Consider the following 25,289-nt stretch of genomic DNA (forward strand, 5'->3'; position numbering starts at 1 on the left):
AATTCTGGACTTCATTTTTTGATACTTAGCCACAGGGTGGCCCCCTAGCTCCAATAATTACTCCATAGCCCCCACTCCCACCCCATTAAAACACCTTTTGTTATTTGGAGAATTTCCAAGCCATTTCTCTCTCTCTTTTTTTTTCTTTTTCTTTTTCTTTTTTTTTTTTGTTTGAGGCAGAGTCTCACGCTGTTGCTCAGGCTGGAGTGCAGTGGTGCAATCTCAGCCTTGCTGCAACCTCCTCCTCCCGGGTTTAAGCGATTCTCGTGTCTTGGCCTCCCAAATTGCTGGGATTACAGGCGTGCACCACCATGACTGGCTAATTTTTTTTTTGGTATTTTTAGTAGAGGTTTAGTAGGGGTTTGCCATGTTGGGCAGGCTGGTTTTGAACTCTTGACCTCAAGTGATCTGCCCCCCTCAGCCTCCCAAAGTGCTGGGATTACAGGCGTGAGCCACCGTGCCCAGGCGCTCTCTCTCTCTCTCTCTCTCTCTGTCTGTCTTTAAATGTAGCTCTAAGGCCACCAGTTTGTTATTCACAACAGGCCAGCCCTTTCATGCGTGGGATATGGTGGTGGTTTCCTCAGTGATGTAGGACTGCCTCTGTTAGAAGTGACTGTTGTCTGAGATAGAAATGGCACAGGAAAGTAGGTTTGTAAGTCGGAGATGACATGATATCAGAAAATGAAAGATTTCATTTTAGCCCCCAGGAAGGACCCACACACAGGACAAACATCCACTCTTTTGCGGCCCATGGTGCTCTGCACAGGAGGGACTCCCCCTAAACCTCACCCGGAAGCTCCTCCAAACCTTTTGTCACTGTGGTGGAGAGGAGAGAAGCTTTCCTCCAGCTTCCAGCTGCCCGTCATCTCACTCCCAGACAGATAAGAGGGCTGAGGACTGGTAGGAGTGAGTGACAAGGACAGAGGGCTGAGGGCTGTGGATGCCACCTTCCTGGGCTGTTACCCCTGGCCTGGTGTTGGTATCTGAAAAGGGGGAAGTGGGCTGGCAGTGACAGACCAAGTGGTGAGTGCAGGGGAATAGGCCTGATCTGCTACCCACAGTCCTCCCTCTCCTCCCCTCTACACCTGTCCACCTGCTTCTCTTTCTCTGTAGACTGAAACCCAATTCCAAGCGTTAACAGAGTCTGGAAAAGGCATCCAAGTAAAAAAATGCACAAGTTGAAAATAGCCTTCCACATTATAAGGGAGGTTCCACTCCCAGAAAATAATGACAACTATAAAATTCCAAATGGCACTTTGCCCACTAGCCACATTTGTCGATAACACAGTCTTAGCAGTTTCTCATGTTATTTACAGGTGAAGAGGCAGTAGATCTTTTTCCCCACTGAGGTCTCGTTGAGGACATAGACAGGCTGCTTCAGATACTACTGGTAATTTTAATTATTTCAGTTTCATAAAATGTATTAGACCTACACTTCTTATCACAAATATCGTTAACCGTTAATTTCACTTCTCTGTTTTCCACTCATTTGAGAGAGAGAGAGAGGAGAAGGAGGGGTGGAATAAAATAACAAAGGCAGTGCAATAAAACACTAAAAATAGCTGTAAGACAAATATTGCGGCCGGGCGCGGTGGCTCAAGCCTGTAATCCCAGCACTTTGGGAGGCCGAGACGGGCGGATCACGAGGTCAGGAGATCGAGACCATCCTGGCTAATACGGTGAAACCCCGTCTCTACTAAAAATACAAAAAACTAGCCAGGCGAGGTGGCGGGCGCCTGTGGTCCCAGCTACTCGGGAGGCTGAGGCAGGAGAATGGCGTAAACCCGGGAGGCGGAGCTTGCAGTGAGCTGAGATCCGGCCACTGCACTCCAGCCCGGCGACAGAGCGAGACTCCGTCTCAAAAAAAAAAAAAAAAAAAAAAAGACAAATATTGCTCAACAAAGTTGGTGGCAGCACAGAAACAGACCCACTGGCTGGTAGGCAGCAGCACCATGAGAGAGTTTGACGTATTCATTCATTCACAAAGCCTGCCTTTGTCATGTAATAGGCACTTAGGGGAATCCAGACCTTGTCTGGAATAGGGGGATGCGTCCTGCAAACAGAAGCAGTTCCAGACCCTGCAGGTTGGCTACCCAAAGCCCAGCTAATTCCCATCAGGTGTACCTTCCTGAGCTACACAGACTGAAAACCACAAACTGCTTTTTCAGACTTCCTCGCAGGTCTGCCGAGCAGAGCACCTGTGTGAAACTCAGAAGTTGCAGCTGGGAAGGTGGGCATGGGCCGTGTGGGGTAGAGCTTGCTGGGAGATCTGATTGGGGTAGCTCTGAGGGAGGCTTCACTGCCCGGTTCCTAATGTCACAGGTGTGGGCAAGCAGCTGCCGCAGAAACTCAGAACTCTTTAACTGCATTGTTCCCGGCTACTAGCCACCCACCTGTTTCCCTATCCCTCCCAGAAATTCTGTACATTCCTTAATTCTTCCCTGTAGTCAATGCTTTTCTGCTTTGTTGTCTGTACTTGGAACACTAACCAAGAAAGTACTGTAACCAGATCGGAGATACTCAGCATGGGCTTGAGGAAGATGTGTTTTGACATCATTTTCTCCAAATCTCTTGAGGTTTGTGACAGGTCTTCTTCTGCTACACTTTCTTCTAGTTCCTGTTCACAGTTTTGACCTCTTCCTCCATTCACTCTGATGTTTAGCTGATTTTTACTGTCTGTTCCATCATCCACTTTTCCAAGGTGTTCATTTTGACATCCAGCCTGACACTTCCTTCGCACTTTTGCGGCACCTCTAGCATTGCCACTTGCTTGGGTTTTGACAGCTGGTAGCAAGAGCAAACAAATGCCATGGGGAAGAAAATGTGTCAATTTGCATGGCTTCAAATGCAGGAACAAAACAGAAGTGCACACCGACCCGGAGCTTATAGTACGGAGTGCCATGAGAGCTTGCACTGGCCAAAAGCATGCAAGAATACTCACTGTAGGTGATGCATGTTGTAAACATCTGCGTGAACTTTGTTCTTCAGTGCTGCAATTTCTGATGTGAACAGCACCATCAGCTTTACACAGAACAATACTCAATGTGGTATATGTACTTTTGTTGTGCAAAAGAGCAGATGGCAGGAAGTTTGAATTTAGGGAAGTTGAAAGTCACCTGGAGATACTTCATGTAAATAGCACTAACTAGGAAGAGAAAGCACCTGTGCTAAGAAAAGGACGTGAAGCGGCCAGTCCAGGGTTTGCAGCCTTGGTTGTGTGTTATTATAGAATTGCCTGGGCTCTCTTAAAAAATATTTATTTATTTATTTATTTATTTGGAGACGGAGTCTCTCTGTTGCCCAGGCTGGAGTGCAATGGCGCAATCTCGGCTCACTGCAACCTCCGCCTCCAGGGTTCAAGCGATTCTCCTACCTCAGCCTCCCGAGTAGCTGGGATTACAGGCACGTGCCACCATGCCTGGCTAATTTTTTTTTTTGTATCTTTGGTAGAGATGAGGCTTCACCATGTTGGCCAGGCTGGTCTTGAACTCCTGACCTCAGATGATCCGCCCGCCTCAGCCTCAAAGTGCTGGGATTACAGGCGTGAGCCACTGCACCCGACCTGGGCTCTTTTTCTTTTAAAATGCCAATATATGGCAGAAAAACAAAAATAAAGAGGAAAGTGGGGAGAAGGCCAGGGAAGTTTGGAGGACCCCAGGGTTCCACCCACCTTACTGACTCTAGTGGTGTATTGGCTTTTTTTTTTTTTTTTTTTTTTTTTAAGGCAAGGTCTCACTCTGTTTCCTAGGCTGAAGTGCAGCAGCATGAATATCGGTCACTGCAGCCTTAACCTCCTGGATTCAAATGATCATCCCACCTCAGCCTTCCGAGTAGCTGAGACCACAGGCATGTGCTACTACACCTGGCTAATTTTAAAAATTTTTTGTAGCGACAGAGTCTCACTATGTTACCCAGGCTAGTTTTGAATGCCTGGGCTCAAGTGATTCTACTGCCTTGGCCTCCCAAAGTGCTGGGATTACAGGAGTGAGCCACCATACCAGGCCACTTTCCCCTTTATAAAAATTTGAAAAGAAAAGAAAATCCCAGTATTCAGGCACAAACCCAAACCAGTCTAATCGGAATCTTTGTGGGTGGAGTGCTGGTGTTTTTTTTTGTTTGTTTGTTTGTTTGTTTGTTTTTAGCGTGAGTGAATCTAATGAGCCTTCAACATTGAGAACCAGTGGATAGGGTTTCTACTCTGCCCTATTTATCCTTGTGAATGTGGCTTTTCTTCCTCTCTCCACAGGCATTGTCTGAGGCTTTCAGATAACCTCATAGGTTTTTGTAGTAACTAACATTTGTGGCTGGAGGCCAGCTTCCCATTCAAATACTGTCTCTCCTTAAAGAATTCTTGATTCTTGGCCAGGCTTGGTGGCTCATGCCTGTAATCCCTGTACTTTGGGAGGCCAAGGCAGGAGTATCATGAGGTCAGGAGTTTGAGACCAGCCTGGCCAATATGGTGAAATCTTGTCTCTACTAAAAATAGAAAAATTAGCTGGGCATGGTGGTGCACGCCTGTTGTCCCAGCTACTCAGGAGGCTGAGGCAAGAGAATCGCTTGAACCTGGGAAGTGGAGGTTACAGTGAACCGAGATTGAACCACTGCACTCCAGCCTGGGCAACAGAGCGAGACTCCATCTCAAAAAAAAAAAAAAAAAAAGAATTCTTGATTCTTAATGGAACCACAGGTAGCAGCAAGGTGAAACATGGAAATGATGATTCTGTAATTGTCCATGTTACAACAATCAGAGTGTGAATTGCACTGCAGTTTTTTTTGTTTTTTGCTTTTGAGACATTGTATTGCAAGACACCAGTAGAGGCACTTTTATTTATGTATTTATGTATTTATTTATGTATTTATTTATTTATTTCCTGAGACAGAGTCTCGTTCTATTGCCCAGGCTGGAGTACAGTGGTGTGATCTTGGCTCACTGCAACCTCCGCCTCCTGGGTTCAAGCAATTCTCCTGTCTCAGCCTCCTGAGTAGCTGGGACTATAGGTGTGCACAACACCACACCCGGCTAATTTTTGTGTTTTTTGTAGAGACGGGGTTTCACTATGTTGGTCAGGCTGGTCTTGAACTTCTGACCTCAGGTGATCCACCTGCCTCAGCCTCCCAAAGTGCTGGGATTACAGGCATCAGCCACCATGCCTGGCCCTGCATTTCAGTTTTGTTTGTGGAAATATCACCTCCTTGGCCAACAGGGTATAAACAAGAGCAGATTTCGCCTCAAATGAGGTCATCCATGGCCACTGTAGTTAGAGGCTTTTGGGGAATTACCTAGAATGGAGTTTTCCAGAAAAGACCATGAACCTGGGTGCCCACAGATGCTGAGGGTACTAGGTCTGTGATTCTCAAACACCACATGCCCAAGTATTTGCCAGGAGCTTGTTAAATGCAGAATTCCTAGGCTGCCCACACTGCTGCTGACCTGGCAGTTCTCAGCCTTGGCTGAAACCCCTGGGCAGCTTTGAAAACACTGGTGCTTGGGTCTCACCCCCAGAAATTTTGATTATTTGCTTTGGGGTATGGCCTGGGCATGGGATTTTTCAGGGTTCCCAGAGTAGTCTAATATGCATCCAGGTTGGGAACCACAGGCAAGAAAAATGCCATGGTGGACTGTTATTCCTGTTCTGCTGTCCCTCTTGGAAAGTCTTCCTTTTCAATTTTCCTTAACGTTCTATAGGCAGTGGAGCAGAAAAGACTTAGAACTCAGGGACCATCTAGTCCAACCCTGCAGTTCACAGATGAGGAAAATGAGGCCAGGAAGGGGAAGTGGCCGGCCCAAGGACACACAGCTACTACCGAGTCAGCCCCGGAGCACAGCTGGCTCACTCTCTCATGGTCCTGTTCCCATCATGCGGCCTGCTGCGGAACACAGGGAATTTTGTCTGAAGGAAAACACTACAAAACATTAGAAATAAGGAATGATAACGATTCAGTCCTCTAAAGATTTTTAAACTTCTCCATCCATTTGTCACTTCATACTATCTTCTATATTTATAAAGTGGTGCTGGGTACCCAGGTGCAATGACTCATGTTCCCAGCAGGCCATAGATTTACTAAAAGTGGGTGTGCTCTTGTCCTTGACTCTCACTCTTAGGGACAGACTGGATTTGGGTTTTGATAGAAGGGTCGAGCTTCCAGGGAAGTATTTTAGCAGTTGATGGTTGCTTTCTTTCTTAAATCTCCATGGATATGTATACATCAGGTATCTTGTATGTATCAGGCTAATGCTTTTCAGTGTGCTTTAGTGAAGTGGAAATGGGTGAGATCAGGGATTCCTGGACAAGTGTCTCCTCAGCTAGCACTTTATTGAGGAAGAGGCCCTGCTATGCCCACTTTCTCTGTGTGTAGGGGCGTGGGGGGTGGGGGTAGGTTCTGCTAATGGGGGCTGCTCCCCTGGGGAGCCCTACAAGCCCAGCTTATCCTAGGGCTCAGCAAAGACTTGCCAGAGTTTCAGTACCTCATTTTGTTGCAGACCAAAAATTGATAATAGGAAAATCATCCATGTGTCCCTGCTGTGAGCGTCAAGCCACCTGTTCACGTCATCCCAGTATCCTGGGGACATTTTTCTGATTTAAAAGTAAATGAAAATATTTTTGTGGGGGTGGAGCAGTGGCTCACGCCTGTAATCCCAGCACTTTGGGAGGCTGAGGCGGGACAATCGCTTAAGCCCAGAAGGTGGAGGCTACAGTGAGCTGTGATCATGCTACTGCACTCCAGCCTGGGCGACAGAGCGACACCTTGTTTCAAATAATAATAATAATAATAATAATAATAAAGAAAATTTTGTGGACCCCTAAAAGCATTGTGGGCCTCAGGCCCTGCGAGTCCTGTGCCTTATGGGCAAGTCGGCCCTGACAGGGGTGGAGGGAAACACCCAGGCTTGGCCTCTGTGGCTCATGCTGCTCATATGCTGGGGCACTGCCCATGGGCCATACAGAAACAGGCAATGGGCTGGCTTTGGCCTGTGAGCCATAGTTTGCTGACCATTGCTCTAGATGACCAAGGTGCAGTTAGCTGAGGGGATTTCTGATGGGTCACAGGACAGCTGAGAAAAAACATGGTCATCCAAAGTGACTGGTAACCGCTACCGGGTCTTCCATTGGGCCCTAATTACCACCCACCTCCTACACCCCTGGTGCTTTCTTCTCACTTTGTGAAAAGTAAAAGCGTACACTTATTAAACATAAATGGCCTGTAATCCTAGCACTTTGGGAGGCCGAGGCAGGCAGATCACTTGAGGTTAAGAGTTCAAGACCAGCCCTGGCCAACATGGTGAAACCCCGTCTATACTAAAAAAATACAAAAAATTAGCCGAGTGTGGTGGAGCAAGCCTGTAATCCCAGCTCCTTGGGAGGCTGAGCAGGGAGAATTACTTGAACCCGAGAGGCGGAGGTTGCATTGAACCGAGATGGCACCTTTGTACACCAGCCTGGGTGAGAGAGCAAGACTCCATCCCCAAAAAGACAAACCACATAAGTGTATAACCTAATGAATTATCACAAAGCAAACATCTATCCAGATCAAGAAATAGAGCATTCCTAGCACTTCACAGGCCCCTCTCCCCGCACCTGAAGGAAACTACGAAACTGACTTCTCCCCTGTACATCAGTTTGTTGGGTTTATAACACTGTGCTTTTTGGCATCTGGGCTCTTTCAGGCCTGACCATTGTTGTACTGCGTTTCTGGAAGGACTGAATGGAGTGGGCTACCACTCACAAGATCTCAGGGCCATGCATTTGTCACGAGATTGGTCCTCTTAAAGGTGCTTGGTTGGAGGTGAGGAAGGTCTGTGAGCAATCCAGCTAGCCAACCCAGGGTGCTCTGAGGACTAGAGAGAGAAAGGGTTCATTAATACTACAAAGCGCGTAGCCACAAACACAGATGCTTTGTTAGAGGAACACCACAAATGGAAAAATCATGACTAATGAAGCTGATTAAGGAAGTTCCTCTAGACTGCAGCCCTATTGCTTTGAAACTGATTAGACCATAACTATTAAAAGGGAAACAATTTATAGGGAAGACAGATTCAACATGCTTTATGTTTGAGTTGAGAGTCAAAGCTTTTAACTGCAACTCACCCGCACAGTTCAGGGCTGTCACATTATAGCCATGAAGGCTACCTACTGCACAACTCCTGCAAGCTCCATTCGCACAGAATAGATGAATGGTGGTGGAACTGCATGCTGAGGCAGCCCTGCCAATGTAAACAGAATCAGTTTCCTAGATCCAGACCACACTTTAACTTACAATGTTGAACTTCATCAGTTACACATGTTTGGGTAAAAGGCTTTTTTTTTTTTTTTTTTTTTTTTGAGACCTCTGCCTCCCGGGTTCCAGCGATTCTCCTCCCAAGTAGCTGGGATTACAGGCACGCACCACCCCACCCGGCTACATTTTTGTATTTTTAGTAAAGATGGGGTTTAATCATGTTGGCCAGGCTGCTCTCAAACTCTTGACCTCAAGTGAGCCTCCCACCTCGGCCTCCCAAAGTGCTGGGATTATAGATGTGAGCCAATGTGCCCAGCTAAGGCTCTTCTTTTTTTAAGAAAATACTTTTTAAAAAGAATATGTATTTTTTGAAACAGACTCTCACTCTGTCACCCAGTCTAGACTGCAGTGGCATGATCATGGGCTTGCTGCAGCTTTGACCTCCAGGTTCAAGTGATCCTCCTACCCCAGCCTGTGGAGTAGCTGGGACTATAGGCGTGCAGCTAATTTTTAAAATTTTTATAGTGACAGGGTCTTGTTTTGCTTCCCAGGCTGGTCTCAAACTCTTGGCCTCAATCAATCCTCCTGCCTTGGCCTCCCAAAGTGCTGGGATGACAGGTGTGAGCCACTGCACTCGGTCTCCCCATTTTAAATATGAGACTGTGGCATGGAGAGGTTATCATGCCCAGGGTCGTGCAGCAAGCAAACAGCAGAGCTGGGAGTGGAACCCAGACAGCCTGTGGTCCTGCCTGCTACATTGTCTGTGCTATTCAGACACGATTTACAGTTCCTGTGAGCAGGTTCAAGTGGCTCATCAGATTAGCACTCCTTCTGATCCCCAGGGAAGAGATGGTTTGAGAGTGTAGATTTGCTCATCTTGGTTTGGTTACATCAGAAAACTGACTCACCAAGTACTAATCCCAACCTCCAAACACTCTCCACAACAGAGAATCAAGGCAACCACATTTCAGGGTAAGAATCCAAATTGTTACTCCTAACAGGCCCCATCAGGCCCCTGATTGGTGTGAACTCCTCATCCTTTGGGGCTTGCCCAGAAATGAAAACTGGTTCCTGTATTATATGAAGAGCTGGAAATGTTCAGGTCAGAGAGGGGATCTGTTTCTTCAGAGGCTTCCACTCTGTTTGCAGGATAATCCTATTATAAGAGGTGTCTAGATTCCCTCATGTTGCTGGAATGTGGTGTCATTGAAAACAAGATTATATAGAAGCATGGGCTAGGTGTGGTGGTGCCATAGTAGAGGCATGGGCAACTGCTCTCTTTCAAGGACTTTCCCAGAATCCTAGGGCCTGGGGCAAATTCTTCCTGTTGTTCCTACTTGATGCTTGCCTTACGGCAGTTGCTCAGTTAAGGCTTGTTGACCTAGTTGTTCTGACAAGACATAACTTTATGGAAGTATATAGCAAAACCACACACTTTTTGCAAGAGCCCTGCTGGTGTGGTCTGGGAAGCCCCTGAGCAGCTTGACACTTCCCAGTTGCAATCTGGTGGCCGCAGAAGGATCAGCGACAGCAGCTCCCGCAGTAGCGCTGCCCCCTGAGCATGCCTGCCCTGCCTCAGGGGCTCGTGCCTGATGAAAGGAGCAAGGAAAACAAATCCCTTTAGTCACCCAAAGCCCATCTCCTAGAAGAGCAACAGCTCCTCCATCAGCAAGTGCCGCTTCAACACACGAGAAGGGAATAAAGGAACTGCAGATTCCGGTGGAAACACTGTATTCATTTCTGAGGACTGTGCTATGTTTTAAGGCAATTGTCACACATACAAAACAGTCAGATAAACAGTATCTGAACAGATTTATGACAACATGTTAGAAAGAGAACAGCAGGGGAAATGTTTTCGGACAAGGAGATGTGAGATTTTCCCCAGTCAGGTAACCCTTGGTCTACCGACTCTGTGGACTGAAAACCAGGACGATACAAGGCACATTCTCTCTTCTCGCCTCCAAGGGGAACGGCCACCTGCACACTCCTCGAAAGCACCCTTCTCCAGACTGAGACACGCTTCTTACTGCAGGGCCAGGCCACGACACAGGATGGTCAGCCAGTGAGTCTTAAGTCCAGCTCTAATTTCACGCTTTATGGCTTTGTGAAATTCATCTTTAGAAATGGGAAAATCAAGATACCAAAGACGTTCAACTTGTAGTTAATAGTTAAGTTCACCTCTATCCAAACACAAACTTGCTTGGCTTGGAGCTAAAACTATATATACACATACACATATATACAACACATACACATAACACACATATGTGTGTATAGATATACGTGTGTGTGTGTGTGTGTGTATATATATATATATATGAAAGAAGAAAAAAGATTTACTGAAGCCTGAAAAATAGTGAGTGTTCATTTGCCATTTGGAATCAAACAATGTGATTGTTTCCCTTGAAAACAGAAGAGTATCAGCAACATGCTCTACCCAGCGGAGAAAAGTTTCCAGTTTCCTCTGCATGGTTCCTGGTCCCTCCTGGCTTCACAGGAGACTGGAATGGCTTAGCTGGTTTAAAGAGAGCTGGGTTTTCCCCCTGGCTGGGTCAACTCTGTGTCCCATGGCTCTTCTTCACCCCTTCTGCTCAGGCTCATGTCCCCAATTTTAAGAAGGGGGTGTGGCTCGATGGTCTCCATTCCATCTGCCCATTCTCATCTCAATGGTACACACATCCATAAGCATGTGCCCCTGCTGTAGGGCCCAGGTGACACATAGCAACAGGGAAAACAAGGGAATGAAGGAGGCTGAACACTGGGGAGCGTTAATGGCCTGTTACAGGGTGGCAGAAACAGTGCCTGGGTCTGGGGTTCACAGCAAAATCAGGTGCCCAGAACCGTGGTGGAAGGTGGGGTCGCTAGTTCATGAAAACTTGAAGGACATTAGGAAGAGGCTGTGTCTGATGCTATCAAGTAACTACACATAGAACGAGGGCATGATAAAAGTCCTAACGCACATAGAGAACAAAGCCCTGCTCAGAAACGCTATCCTGACCAGCAGAAGGACTCCATGGAGAAAGCTGTCCCTTACGTAAAAAAGAAGAGCATACTGGGTTAGCACTTGATATCCAAGACGTGAAATGGTCGTCTTCACAGATTAACAGTTTGCCTCACCAAATCCCTCTGAGGTAGGTAAGAGGCAGGTGACATTAGCCCCATTTTACAAATGGGGTAAAGTGAGGCCCCAGGACCTGTTACATCACGACTATGCGTCAACAGCCACAAACAGCAGGCTCTCAGATCTTCCCCCTCACTTAGCTTAGAACCGCGTCAGCAGATAATTGGAAAAACAGGGACCATTTTGCTGATAATATTAAACTTGGATGTACTGGCAAGAAAGGGATGTATATTTTGAAGTCAGCCAAAGCCAGGGGACCTGGGAACCTGCAAATGGGGGTACCCCACTCCAATTAGTACATGGTTTTCTCTGGGGTGGTGGTCGTTTTGTATTTGCTGCAGCGCAGCATTTTACAGAGTGTCCAGTTGAATTCAAATAATAGATGAGAAATCAACAAGCATCCTGAATGTGATGACTACATCACACCTCCCCAGTGAAGGAGGCCCCTCTCTGGCCTGTTGCCAAATCAGAGTGAATGGAGAAAAAGCTACAGTGTTGTCAGAGGCCCAGGCCTCCAGAAGGAAGCAGAAAAGTGCCCCAGGGCTGGGATGAGAACTGGGACAATTGTGTGTGAAACCTGTCCTGTCCTGATTAGATTAGAGAAAGCTGTGCCCCCTCTTCGCCCCCTCTCCTTTTTCCTTTGACCTCAGAATCTAAGTTGTTTACCTAAGGCTGTGGACCAGAGACGCCCACAGTGCTAACACCCACCTGGAGTATTTCTAACTTGACATTGTGGAGCACCTGCAGTCTCCCAGAACCCAGGGATCAGAAGCTACCCACACCTCGCTATAGCACAGACTCTTTAAACACCTGAGTCCCAGCTCAGCAAAGTCCAGCCATGGCTAAGAATTTGAGCATTTTTTCAATGACTACAACTCGAGGCAATGCAACAGATGACCATAAACTCCCTTGGTTTGCTCAGAAAACATCTGATGCAGAGCTGACCGGGGACAGTGAAATACATCTACATTTTTCCCAGGCATAACCACAGGACCCTGTGAGTCCATGATTTCTTGAGCCTGGCAGCTCAAGGGGTTGTTTCCAAACAGATCCCTGGTGTACACACAGTTGCACCTGGACGTGGATCAAGCCGAATGTCAGAGTGTCCTTGTCCTTGGTAACCAGTTCCAGCTGGGGAGCCCAATGCCAGTGCCGAGAGGTAAGCCTCAGGCCAGCAACTGGGCCAAAGCATTGCTTGGGAGAGTAAAAGTTGGCAAGGGCAGTGCCCTGTGTCCATGACTGGTAGCTGGGTGAACAGGGTGGGACATCACTGCTGGCAGGCAAGCCCAAAGCCCAGCCCCATCACAGAACCGACTCCTTGGATTCCAGTTCTGGGGCATTGGCCACGGGGCCAGCGGGGTTCTGGTGTGTCACCAGGGGTGACGTCTCCTCCTCAGACTTGCAGTTGGGGATGGCTTCCACTTTCACCTCAGTCAGTTCCTGCTCGCCCTTCTTCGTGGCCTTCTGATTCAGGTGGTGGAGAATGCCTGCACCCAGGGCATCCCCTTCCACATTCACCACCGTGGTGGTCCGGTCCCTGGCGGGAAAAGAAGAGGCAGCTATTACATCTACTGCTGGGGGATCGGGTCCTGTCACAGGCAGCCTGGATGCCGAGGGAAAGTCATGATTGTGAGCGGCCCTGTTGCTTCCTGGAGAGCATGCTTCTAAGGCATAGGCTTTACCTTGTTCTAAACTGATTTTCTTTAAACACTTTTTATTTTTATAGAAAGAATAAAAAAGAGCATAAAGAAGCAAACAAGCCACTCACCCCTAGTCCACAACTGAGTGAATCTGTGTGCACATTTTAATCTATTTCCTTCCGGTCACCTTTCTATACACGTATTTTATATGTATTAGATACCATCATTAAAAATCACACATAAGCCAGATACAGTGGCTCGTGCCTGTAATCCCAGCAATTTGGGAGGCTGTGGTGGGAGGACTGTTTAAGGCCAGGAGTTTGAGACCAGCCTGGACAACATAGTGAGATCCTGTCTCTACAAAAAATAAACAAATTAGCTGGGCATGGTAGTGTGTGCCTGTAATCCTAGCTACTCAGGAGGCTGAGGTGGGGGGATTGCTTGAGTCCAGGAGTTCAAAGCTTCAGTGAGCTATGATGACACCATCGCACTCAGCCTGGACTACACAGTAAGACCGTGTCTCTAATAAGTAAACAAATAAACAAACATATTGGGATAATAGTGTAGATACAGTTTTGTGTCTAGCTTTTCTTCCACTGAATAATACACTGTGGGAGCTTCCCTTCTTTTTCTCATGTCAACGCTGCTTTACTGTGGATGTTAATCTTCATATGTGTTCCGCTCCCGTCGGCAAATATAAATACTACCTCAGAGAAAATATCACTGTCCTTTTCAGAAGCTTGTTGTGCTATAGATTAACCAATACCATTCCCCTGTCCCTGGAGCTCAGAGGAAGTATTGTGAACATTTTGAAGAGAGGGGAAAATGTGATCTTCCCTGAGGGCACTGGGGAGCTGACTCCCCGCAGAGTGTGGTCCTGCTGTCTGCAGAATCAGAGGGGATGGGGTGGCTGGCGGGCTGTGTGACTTCAGGTCTCTGCTGGGCAGCTGGCCTGGTGCCCTATTTCCCTGTTCCTGGCCAAGCACCTCTTGGATGCCTCTTCTCCATGCACAGGAGGTGGCTGGGTGAGGAAGGAGAGGGGGCTTCTGTCAGCTCTGGTCCTGTCCAGCTGGCCAGCTCAGGCACAAAGTTCCCTCTGATGAGGTGTCTGGGCAATGCAGGTCTCTTTTGCAGATTTCACCCTCATTGCCCTGAGAAGCTCCTTCAAGTTGGAAAAACTACCATTCCCCCCTACAGCAGGCCAGTCCACGAGCCCAGTGCCAGGCCCTGCCTGTGACGAACCTCTGGAGTGTCTCTCCTTGCTGACATGAATTGAATGTTTTACCACATGCTCATTATTCTGTGTGCTGTTCCTGTGCTAACTCGCTCAATCTTCCCCACAACCCTGGTGTGGCTGCTATGATCATTCCCATTTTACAGATGAGCAGACCAAAGCATACACAGTGGACATTACACAACTATAGATAGCAAAGCTGGGATTTCAATCCAGGCACCTGGGCTCCAGGGCTCTTTTTCTTACCCACAGGCTCTTCTGTCCCAACTTTAGTACCTCAGCCAACCTTCCCTATAAAACAGATACTGTTCATGCCTGCAAAAGGTATCACGTGACTCAAGGAATCCATGCACAGAAACTGTTTTGTGTCTTCACAGCGGCCCCAGAGATGTGGTCTGGATCACACCTTCATCCCTGCCTCCTCCTCTGCTGAGCCCGAGCCCGAGCTCAGGTCACTCACATCGGCATGGTTCATCCTCTCTCCCCTCACAGAAATAGCTCCTTGGAATTTTCCTGGCCAGGGACAATCATTCCCAAAGGATCACTGCTCCATCGACTTATTACTCCAATGCAGTCAACAACTCCGTAGACCCTCGTGTCCCCTGGGCCTGTACTGAGGGCCTCAGCTGTGGACCCCTACTTTACTGGATGCTATAAGCAAGTTCTTGGTAATGACATCTCATGGTCATTCCTGGATGTTCACGGGCATGTGACTCTCATATTGTTTAATTTTTCCTAGCTCTAAATCTTGCTGTGCCAGCTCCACTGCAGGCTCCTTCAGAAGGCTGGAGTGTATCTGAAGTTTCTCTGCATGCCCCAGGCCCAGCAGTGTCAAGCTCCCAGAGAACTCAGTGCAGACTCGTTTTGGTGTTCTTGGGACTTGTTACTTACACAATCCAGTCCACAGCCAGGATCAGAGACAGGTCATGAGTAGGCAGCCCAATGGCCTCCAGGATAATGGCAATGGTGAGGACCCCTCCAGCTGGCACACCTGCTGCTCCAACACTGGACGCTGTGGCGGTCACTCTAAGGGACAGCAGAGCAGGGCCAGCCATTAACATAGAGCATGGAGTGGACACAGAGAAATGCAGACCATGCAGCTGCAATGTGACTGGAAACTAAAAACCATCCCACCATAGGCGCTGCTGGCTATGCCCTTAAGAGTCAACATACGCTCTTCAAGTAACGAATCCCCACTGTCCTCATTTTACTAGCGAGACACCAAGTCGTGGTGAGATTGGTTTTTCAAAGGAAATCACAAGAAAAACCTTCAGTTTTGGACCAGGGAAAGAATGAGGAACTTACAGAATGGTGAAAATCTGTCCTGCGTTGAGCTCTACGTTGTTGAGTTGCGCAATGAACACCGCGGCCACACACTGGAAGATGGCTGCTCCGTCCATGTTGACGGTGGCCCCGATGGGGAGAATAAACCGGCTGATCCTCTTGTCCACACCATTGTTCTCTTCAATGCACTTCATCATCGAGGGAAGGGTCGCTGAGCTAGAAATGGGAAAAACAAACCACCAGACATGACAACAGTCCCAGGCAGGCTAACATGTGTCTTGTCTCAGGCCCCAGAACAGAACAATTAGCACCATCTTCGTTTCTGGCTTTCTTCTCATGAAATAAGGGAAAAAACAGAATCACTTTAAAACTTCTGTCACAACACGAGGCTTTGGCAACTCCCGAAATACTTAAAATATGACTGCCTTCATTTACCTGTTCTATTATTTACTTGGATTCACGTGTTCCAAGTTTCTTAAGTGCATATTGCTTCCTGGTGTAAAATGTTCCCAAGAGAACAAACAACTATTTACATGTGCACCTCCTCTCTTGAGTGCTCCCCTCCCAAAAGTAAATGGTAAACTATCATTTTTTTTTCTTTTAGGCCAAAAACCAGAAATGGCTCGGCGAGTTTGGAAAGAATAACTAAGTAGATAACCATAAGAACAGCACCTGCTCCCTCTAGCTGGCTCTGCAGGCTCTGCAGAGGTTAGTTGGTGCAGCTGAGAAAGAGGTTTTTTTGTCTAGGCCAGAGGAACTTCCTTCCCTAATTTTTTTTTTTTTTTTTTTTTTTTTACTCCCACTTCCTTGTTATATAAATAGCCATCCAGATTGGGAGGAAATGAGCAGTAGAGGCAAAACTAAATGTGTGTATGAAACGACGTGCTGCCATCCTTTGAAAATTTTTACATATGTGGAAAACCCAGTGTGTTTTTTTTTGAAGGTTTTCCAGTGAATGACAGGATGCATCTCTTGTGCTAAATTAGATAATCCCACACTATTGTGGTCTCCTAGAGGGCTGAGCATACATCCCTCACCACAGTGCCTCAAGACTCGTTTTCTAATTCATACATCCAGAAAGGGAGAATTGGGCAGGAACCATTCTAGAAACTTCCCTGCAATGCATTTTGAGTTAGGTGGGCTGCCTTCTTTTACTGAGGCAAAGGTCTTCCTAATTAGGGTGAGGGACCGGCAGCTGGGCTAACTAATGATCTGCTGACCTCTAAGGCATAAGAGGGAGAAGAGAATGAGGTCACTTCAGTAGAATAGTAAATGAAACAAAAACCCACCCCAGGGGAATACAGAAAAGCTGTGGGGCTGGTCATTTTAAGAAATCACGTGAGGCTCGGTGTGACTGTGCATGCCTGTAATCCCAGCTACTCGGGAGGCCGAGGTGAGAGGATCACTTGAGCCCAGGCGTTTGAGACCAGCCTGGGCAATCATGGGAAGATATTGTCTCTTAAAAAAGAAAATAAATAAATAAATAACAGAAGACCGATTTAGAGTTTTCCAGGAATTGAAGTATATCAAGACACTGGTTGTGCATCTACCACTGGGCTCACCTGCTTCCATGTTGATATGGCTCAGAGCAGTGAAGAGACCCAAAACCCACTCACCTGGAGCAGGTAGCAAATGCTGTCGCAAATGGGGCGAGGAGGCCCAGGAGGAATCTGAATGGGTTTTTTCGTGTGAAAACAAAATAAATAAGTGGCAGAACAATTCCTCCGTGAATAACATGGCCCAATATAGATGCGAAGATGTATTTCCCCAGGCTGGTCACCAGCACGATGATGTCTTTCATTTCCACAATCTTGCTTCCAACAAGGAACATGATGCCCACAGGTACGTACCTAGGGCACAAGCACAGGGTACTCATCAGTAGGGGATAAGGCCGGGGTGAGAGATGCAGGCCCTTCCTGATGCAGAAGACAGGGACTTTCAACCAGGCCATCTTCATCTCTCCCTGGGATAACCCCGAGGAACCGAAATGGTCAGGGTTATACCATCCCCATTTTACAGGCCGTGAGACTGGGTAAAATGAGGATGACCACTTACCAAGGGTAACGGAGTCAGGACCAGAACCCAGACGTCTTTCCCCTTGGATGCAGTAGGATGCTACCAGTCACAGGGATTCCCAGGAGGAAAGGCAAGGAAATCGAGATCAAAGCCTCCAGGATTGTGAGCCTGACTTTTGGCTTTGCTCAGGCTTGTTCTGAGAACTTAGAAACACAAAAGACTAACACCTATTTCACAGAGTGGCTGTGATACAAAATTGAGCCAAAGCTAGGACTTCTGTGAAGTTTTAAAGTCTTTGTGGCTTAGACAACATGATTCCGTGGGAAAAAGTCATTAACAATGACACTCTGGGAACACGCCTGGAGCGTGAGAGTTTTTTAAAGGCAGGATGGGAAGGAATGGACTGTGGGAGCTACAAAGAACAAAAGTCAGTTGTTTTGAATTAATATAAATTCAGGAAGAACTTTCTAACTGCTGACTTTATTTGTAAATTTTAATTGTGTAGGTAATAATTTCACATAGTTCAAATTTCAAGGGATACAAAAGAGTGAATAGAGTGAAATCTCCGTCTCATCTGTCTCCCAAGCACCCAGATTTCCCCTCCCTGGAGACAATGTCACTGGTTTCTTGAGTTTTCTTTCTAGAGATATTCTAAGCAGTAATTATTAATTAAAAACCCGATAGTAATACATGAATACATTCTCCTTTCAAAAAATTAAAACATAGATGACACCAAAATCCTCTTTTAAGTACCATCCTCAATCAGGACTCTCCTCAAATAACCACTCCTACCTCCTATGCAATTAGATACATAGGTATGTATTTAAATCTGTGTGTTTATTTCTTTTTCACCCTATATTATATCTTTGAAATCTCTTCATATCAATACATGGAAATCTACCCCCATTCATTTTTTATTCTGGTAAAATATACATAACATAAAATTTACCATCTTAATCATTTTTAAGTGTAGAGTTCAGTGGCATGAAGCTCATTCACATTCTTGTGCAACTATCATCACTATCCAAATCCAGAACTTTTCCATCATCCCAAACTTTGAAATCATTAAACATAATGGCCTATTTTCCCCTCCTCTCAGCTCCTGAGAATCACCATTCTACTTCCTATCTCTCTGAATTTGACTATTCTAGGTACACAAAGGTAGAATCATACAGTATTTGTCCTTTTGTGTCTGGGTTATTCCACTTAGTATGATGTCTTCGGACTTCATCCACATTGGAGCATGAGTTAGAATTGTACTCCTTTCTAAGGCTGAATAATATTCTATTGTATGTCTGTATCTTACTTTGTTTGTCCATTCATCCACTAATGGACACTTGGGTTGTTTCCACCTTTACCTCATTGTCTTTAAATATTGTCTTCAGAATGGAAATACCATAGGTTACTTTATCATCATCCTGTTGGTGGACGTTTAAGTTGTTCCCAGGTTTGTCATTACAAACAACACTGCAAACATGCTTCGTGGTGCCCACATGCCTTTGTTCTCTAGGTAGAGATGCTAAGAAGTGAACTGCTGAGTTATGGGATGTGTACATTTTAAATTTCAGTAGATACTGCCCTATTGTTCTCCAAAGTGGTTATTCCATATCACATTCCCACCAGCAGTCCAGGAGAATAATCTTTCCTCTGCAACAGTGGTTCTTATGCAGGGATGATTTTGTTTGGAAGACAGTTTGGTTGTTACAACTTTCGGGGCATGGTGCTAGTGGCATCAAGCAGGTGGGGGCCAGGATAGTGCTAAACATCCTACAGTCACGAGACAGCCTCCCACAAAGACTGATCAGCCCAAAATGTCAATAGTGTCATGGTTGAGAAACCTCACCCTCACTGTTATCAATGCCCGATAAAACCAAATTTTCATTTCCCTGTTTCTAATGAGGTTGAGCATCCCTTAAAACGTTTACTGGTCATCAGGTTTCACATACTTTGTCCATTTTCTGATATTTCATATACTTTGTCCATTTTCTGATAGTTTGTTCAGTGATTTTTCTTTTTCAGTAATCAGAACTCTTTTTTTCTATATATACAGTATGCAAATATATATATCAGTTTTTAGAAATGAATGTCTTGACTTTTAACTTTGTTCGAATTATCTTTTGCATGCAGACTTTTTATATTTTGATGTGGTTAAGTTTAGCAGCTTTTTATGGCTTTTGCTTTTTATATCTTGTTTAGGAAGACTTTTCCTGCCTCTATATTTTCTTCTAATATTCTCAGAAGACTCCTCTCTTTCTTTTGTTCTTTTCTTCCTTCCTCCCTGAATAGTTTAATCCAGGAGTTAGCAGTGTGAGTTTTTGTAAATAAAGTTTTATTGGAACATAGTCATGCTCTTTCATTTACGAATTGTGAATAGGTACTTCTCTCCTACAGTGGCAGAGTTGGGTAGTTGCAATAGAGAACATGTGGCTTGCAAAGTTGGCTGACTCTGGATTTAATACATCTGAAAGTTATTTCTGTGAATAGTGTAGGGTAGACAGGTACTAGGGTTTTGGAGTGGGTAATTAGTAAAGGAAAGACTTCATGAAGAAAGTGGTAATACTGACAATGTCTCCCACACTTGGTTGAGATCCCTTAACTAGTTAAGGCATTTTAAACTTCAATTCTGTGTAATATACATTTCTGAGCAACAGGTCTCTCGCTCTCTTGCTGCAGTTAGACATTCAGCAGGATCTGCCTTACTGAATACCTGCTTATGTGACTGGTACATCAAATTGAAGGAAAGACTAAATTGGTTTCCAGAATAAAAGCAAATGTCCAGCCGGGTGCGGTGGCTCACGCCTGTAATCCTAGCACTTTGGGAGGCTGAGGTGGGCAGATCACCTGAGGTTGGGAGTTTGAGACCAGCCTGACCAACATGGAGAAACCCTGTGTCTACTAAAAATACAACATTAGCCAGGCGTGGTGGCACATGCCTATAATCCCAGTTACTTGGGAGGCTGAGGCAGGAGAATCGCTTGAACCTGGGAGGCAGAGGTTGCGGTGAGCTGAGATTGTGCCATTGCACTGCAGCCTGGGCAACAAGAGTGAAACTCCATCTCAAAAACAAACAAAACAAAACAAAAACAAAACAAAAAGCAAATGTCCTAACATAGGAGTATCAGTGATATGGTTTGGATTTGTGTCCTCACCCAAATCTGATATCGAATTGTAATCCCTCGACTTCCCCCTGTCTTTCTTCCTCCTACTCTGGCCATGTGAAGACCTGCCTGCTTCCCCTTCACCTTCTGCCATGCTTGTAAGTTTCCTGAGGCCTCCCCAGCCATACTTTCTGTATAGCCTGTGGAACTGTGAGCCAATTAAATCTCTCTTCTTTATAAATTACCCAGTTTCAGGTATTTCTTTATAGCAGTGTGAGAACAGACTAATACAGTTTCTATTTTTACTTTTAAATTTAATTTAGTTGTTTATATTTTGTAGAGATAGGGCCTCACTTTGTTGCCCAGGCTGGTTTTGAACTCCTGAGATCAAGCAATACTCCGGCCTTGGCCTCCCAAAGTGCTGGGATTACAGGCATGAGCCACTGCGCCTGCCCCAATTTCTTTTTTTTAGTCTAAACTTTGGAAAATATTAATATTTTAGACTTAAAAAAAGCCAAGAAAAGAACTTGACATCTAAACACATTTTCTTTTCTGAAAATGTCAGTTCTCTCCCTAGAACAACAATCACATAAAATGGCATTGGCAATGATAGAGTCAGGCTCTGGAATTTTCAGATTGAACAAGAGAAACATCACTGGTAGGGGGTCTAAACGTAGCCTCCCATTCCATTTCAAACTTCTCCTAAAATCAGTCCAGCTGTCACCCAGCACTATCTGACAGAGAGAAGTTCTGGGATCTTTAAGGGTTGAAAATAAGGAAAATGCTTTGTGCATGGAAGGAGAAACTAGTTCTTAACAATTAAGTAGAAGCAGCTGGGTGCAGTGGCTCACGCCTGTAATCCCAGCACTTTGGGAGGCCAAGGCAGGCAGATTGCCTGAGGTCAGGAGTTAGAGACCAGCCTGGCCAACATGGTGAAACCTGTCTCTACCAAAAATACAAAAATTAGCCGGGCTTGGTGGCGGGTGCCTGTAATCCCAGCTACTTGGGAGGCTGAGGCAGGAGAATCACTTGAACCCAGGAGGCAGAGGTTGCAGTGAACCGAGATCACATCACTGCACTCCAGCCTAGGCAACAGAGAGAGGCTCTGTCTCAAAAAAAAAAAAAAAATTAAGTAGAAGCCACAGAGGTCTAGTTTGGGTAAAACAGCAGGATAAAGCTTATGAGAGATTGATACTGGAATTGGTGTGATTTCTGAGAAGTTGCTTTGAGGGAGCTGGTCAAATTTTTACCTTTTAGCCAAGAATCAATCTAAGAATTGTTACTTAACAATCATGCTTTCATTGATATCACACAAAGAAACACTTACAAATTAAAAGCCTACATAAAAGGGCCAGGCGCAGTGGCTCACACCTGTAATCCCAGCACTTTGGGAGGCTAAGGTGGGTGGATCACCTAAGGTCAGGAGTTTGAGACCAGCTTGGCCAACGTGGTGAAACCCCGTCTCTACTAAAAATAAAAAAAATTAGCTGGGTGTGGTGGCAGATGCCTGTAATCCCAGCTTTTCGGGAGGCTGAGGCAGGAGAATCGCCTGAACCCAGAAGGAGGAGGTTGCAGGGAGCCGAGATCGTGCCACTGCACTCCAGCCTGGGCAACAAGAGCAAAACTCTGTTTCAAAAAAAAGCCTGCATAAAAGAAGAGCATTCCAACTTATATATGCATGGGGTGAAGATGGACTTGTCCTCGTCCTCCATGCTGTGAACTACCATAGTAAAGGGTCCCTTTGAAGCTTGAAGTCTATCATTTTCAGATAAGTGAACCTTATTTCACGCAACAGATAGCAAACTAATGGAATTCACTGCCCCACAAGATGACAAGGGCAACCCACATGAACTGGCTGGTGGTAGGAACCCATAAACGGATCCCGGTGATGGAAACACCAAGGGGTCAGTGTGGACACTGAGGAAATGACTGGTAACTGTGGTGCATGCCTGGCTCTCTGAGGTCCTGGACAAGAGGAGAAACTGTCTCCACTTCTATCATCCCCTGTACCAAACCTGGCCTGTGGTGCATCAACCACATACACAGCATTGTGCCAGGTGGCCCCACATAGGCACCTAGAACAGCAAGGTGGACTCTTCTCTGGATGGCAGGAGGAAGGAGAGAGACAGTAGATGGCAGGGCAGCACTCACCACATAATCCAGGACACCAGCACCATCGTCGCCTCATTGAGGGAATTGAAGAAACGAATGAGGTCTTCTCCTTCGGAGCCTAGTTTCTTTAAGGCCACTCCTAACACCAGAGCAAACAGGACCAATCCTAAAATGTTCATCCCTTCGATCTCAGTGCCTATGGGGATCTGCAGGATCAAAGAGGATAGAACAAGTTTACAACAGATGAGTGAGAATTAAAGATGTATTTGCTTGGTGTCCCCACCAGACTGAAATACTGTGCCCAGAATGAGAAAAGGCTCATATTTTATTTAACCGTTAGCAACTCTGCAAATAAAGGGGTAGGAAACTTAAGGGGAGATGTAGTCTGAGGACACAGAAAGCCAAGAAGCAAAAATTTCATCTAGCTGTTAACTCTGAAAGCTGCTCAAAAATGGCATAGGTTAAAGTGGAAGGTAGTGGGCTCCCTGTCATGGGGATATATTCAAGTAGGGGTTGGACAGCCACCTCACAGGGCTGCTTTTAAAAGAAGAGCTGGTTAGTCAAAAGTTCCTTCAGGCTGGGCACGGCGGCTCACACCTGTAATCCCAGCACTTTGGGAGGCCAAGGCCAGTGGATCACCTGAAGTCAGGAGTTTGAGACCAGCCTGGCCAACATGGTGAAACCCTGTCTCTGCTAAAAACACAAAAATTAGCTGGGCATGGTGGCAGGTGCCTGTAATCCCAGCTACTTGGGAGGCTGAGGCAGGAGAATCACTTGAACCCAGGAGGCAGAGGTTGCAGTGAGCTGAGATCATGCCATTGTACTCCAGCCTGGGCGACAGAGCGAGACACTGGCGCCCCCGCAAAAAAAAAATTCCTTCAGATAACAAATCAGTGACTGTAACTTTGACTCCTAAATGTCCAGAGTTTTGTTGTGAGGCTCTTACAGTGACCTCATAACCGATAAACTTCACAGAAGGTTTTCATGATCAACATGAACTTTTTCAGGATACTCTTTCCTAAATCACTGACTTAAAATGCATAGACATACTGTATTCTTAATTTTTTCAGGCAATGCTGAATCTCCTTACTGCAAGCATATATTAGACAAACATTTTATCCCACCAACACATGTTATGAAATAATCGTTGGTGTTCCCTAGCTCTTAATAGCTTGAGCGCAAAGGCTGGGCCCTAGCCCAAGTGTCTGGCAAATGATGGGTACTCAAAATCATCACAAATTTCTTTCTAAATACTTTTCTAATTTCCATAACTGGAGATACCTAGGTGGCTGGTGTGATTCACATGAAATGTACCAAAAGCCATGGATTCATATATATCATAAAAATTGTGATGGGGTAGCTTTTCATTTTCTTCCAACTTTTCTTTCTTTCTTTTTTGACAGAGTTTTGGTCTTGTTTCCCAGGCTGGAGTGCAATGGGGCGATCTCGACTCACCACAACCTCCGCCTCCTGGGTTCAAGCGATTCTCCTGCCTCAGCCTCCCCAGTAGCTGGGATTACAGGCATGCGCCACCATGCCCAGCTAATTTTGTATTTTTAGTAGAGAAGGGGTTTCTCCATGTTGGTCAGGCTGGTCTCGAACTCTCGACCTCAGGTGATCCGCCTGCCTCAGCCTTCCAAAGTGCTGGGTTTACAGGCGTGAGTCACCACGCCCAGCCTTTCTTCCAACTTTTCATTGTGAGGACAATGTTCACCGTATAGGGCGCTTTTGTTTATGTTGATAGATATCACTTATAGAGGAGCAGCAGTAATAGTAATTAGGGAGCACTGGCTTTGGAGCCTGACTTTCACTACTTCCTAGTTGTGGGAGTCTAGGTAAGTTACTTAACCTAGGTAAATTACTTAACCTCTTCGTGACTCAGTTCCTCATTTATAAAACGGAGATAGTAACAGTAGCTAATATGTAAAACTGCTATGAAGAATAAATACGTTAATGTATGTAAAGTACTTAGGCTGTGTCTGGCAAATGAAAACCAACAACTATTATTATATTAATGGAATATCTTGGAGATCATTCTAGGCTCACTATCTGGAGTGTCTTCCTCTTAAAATGTTATTTTAATTCCACAGACAATAAGACGACTGTTTTTATTTATTTTTTTGGAGACAGGGTCATCCAGGCTGAAGTGCAGTGGCGCAAACACTGCAGCCTTGATCTCCAGGGTCTAAGCAATCCTCTTCCCTCAGCCTCCTGAGTAGCTGGGACCATGGCATGCGCCACCATGCCAGGCTAGGTTTATTTATTGATTTTGTAGAGATGGGATCTCCCTGTATTGCCCAAACCAGTCTCGAACTTCTGGGCTCAAGTGATTCTCCCAACTCAGTCTCCCAAAGTGTTATTATTACAGGTGTGAGCCACTGCACCCGGCCAAGACTTCTGAATATCACTACTGTCTCCTGGGACTTGATTTATTGAAGCTGGGTGCAGTGGGTACAGCTGAAAGCTGGGGGAGAGAGACGATTTGGGGAATTTAGTGCTGGCTCTGTTACTGACCTACTAGGATTCTATGAGCTGGATGGCTCACACCTGGTGTTGACCTTGGGGCT

At 45.9% G+C, this 25,289-nt stretch overlaps 1 protein-coding gene across 1 annotated transcript in view; it reads right to left on the reverse strand.

The window, feature by feature from the left end:
• Positions 1–9,931: 9,931 nt before the first annotated feature.
• SLC1A4 (solute carrier family 1 member 4) overlaps positions 9,932–25,289 on the reverse strand; it is a 35,534-nt gene continuing 20,176 nt past the window's right edge. Inside the window, exons 4-8 of the mRNA XM_015112580.3 lie at positions 22,762–22,928; positions 17,113–17,346; positions 15,518–15,712; positions 15,104–15,238; positions 9,932–12,875 (exon numbers count right to left, since the gene is read on the reverse strand). Coding sequence (XP_014968066.1) covers positions 12,641–12,875; positions 15,104–15,238; positions 15,518–15,712; positions 17,113–17,346; positions 22,762–22,928 — 966 coding nt within the window. The 3' untranslated portion in view covers positions 9,932–12,640. The remainder of the gene's footprint in view (positions 12,876–15,103; positions 15,239–15,517; positions 15,713–17,112; positions 17,347–22,761; positions 22,929–25,289) is intronic.

Source organism: Macaca mulatta, chromosome 13 (assembly GCF_049350105.2).
Source record: "Macaca mulatta isolate MMU2019108-1 chromosome 13, T2T-MMU8v2.0, whole genome shotgun sequence".
NCBI classification, from domain to species: Eukaryota; Metazoa; Chordata; class Mammalia; order Primates; family Cercopithecidae; genus Macaca; species Macaca mulatta.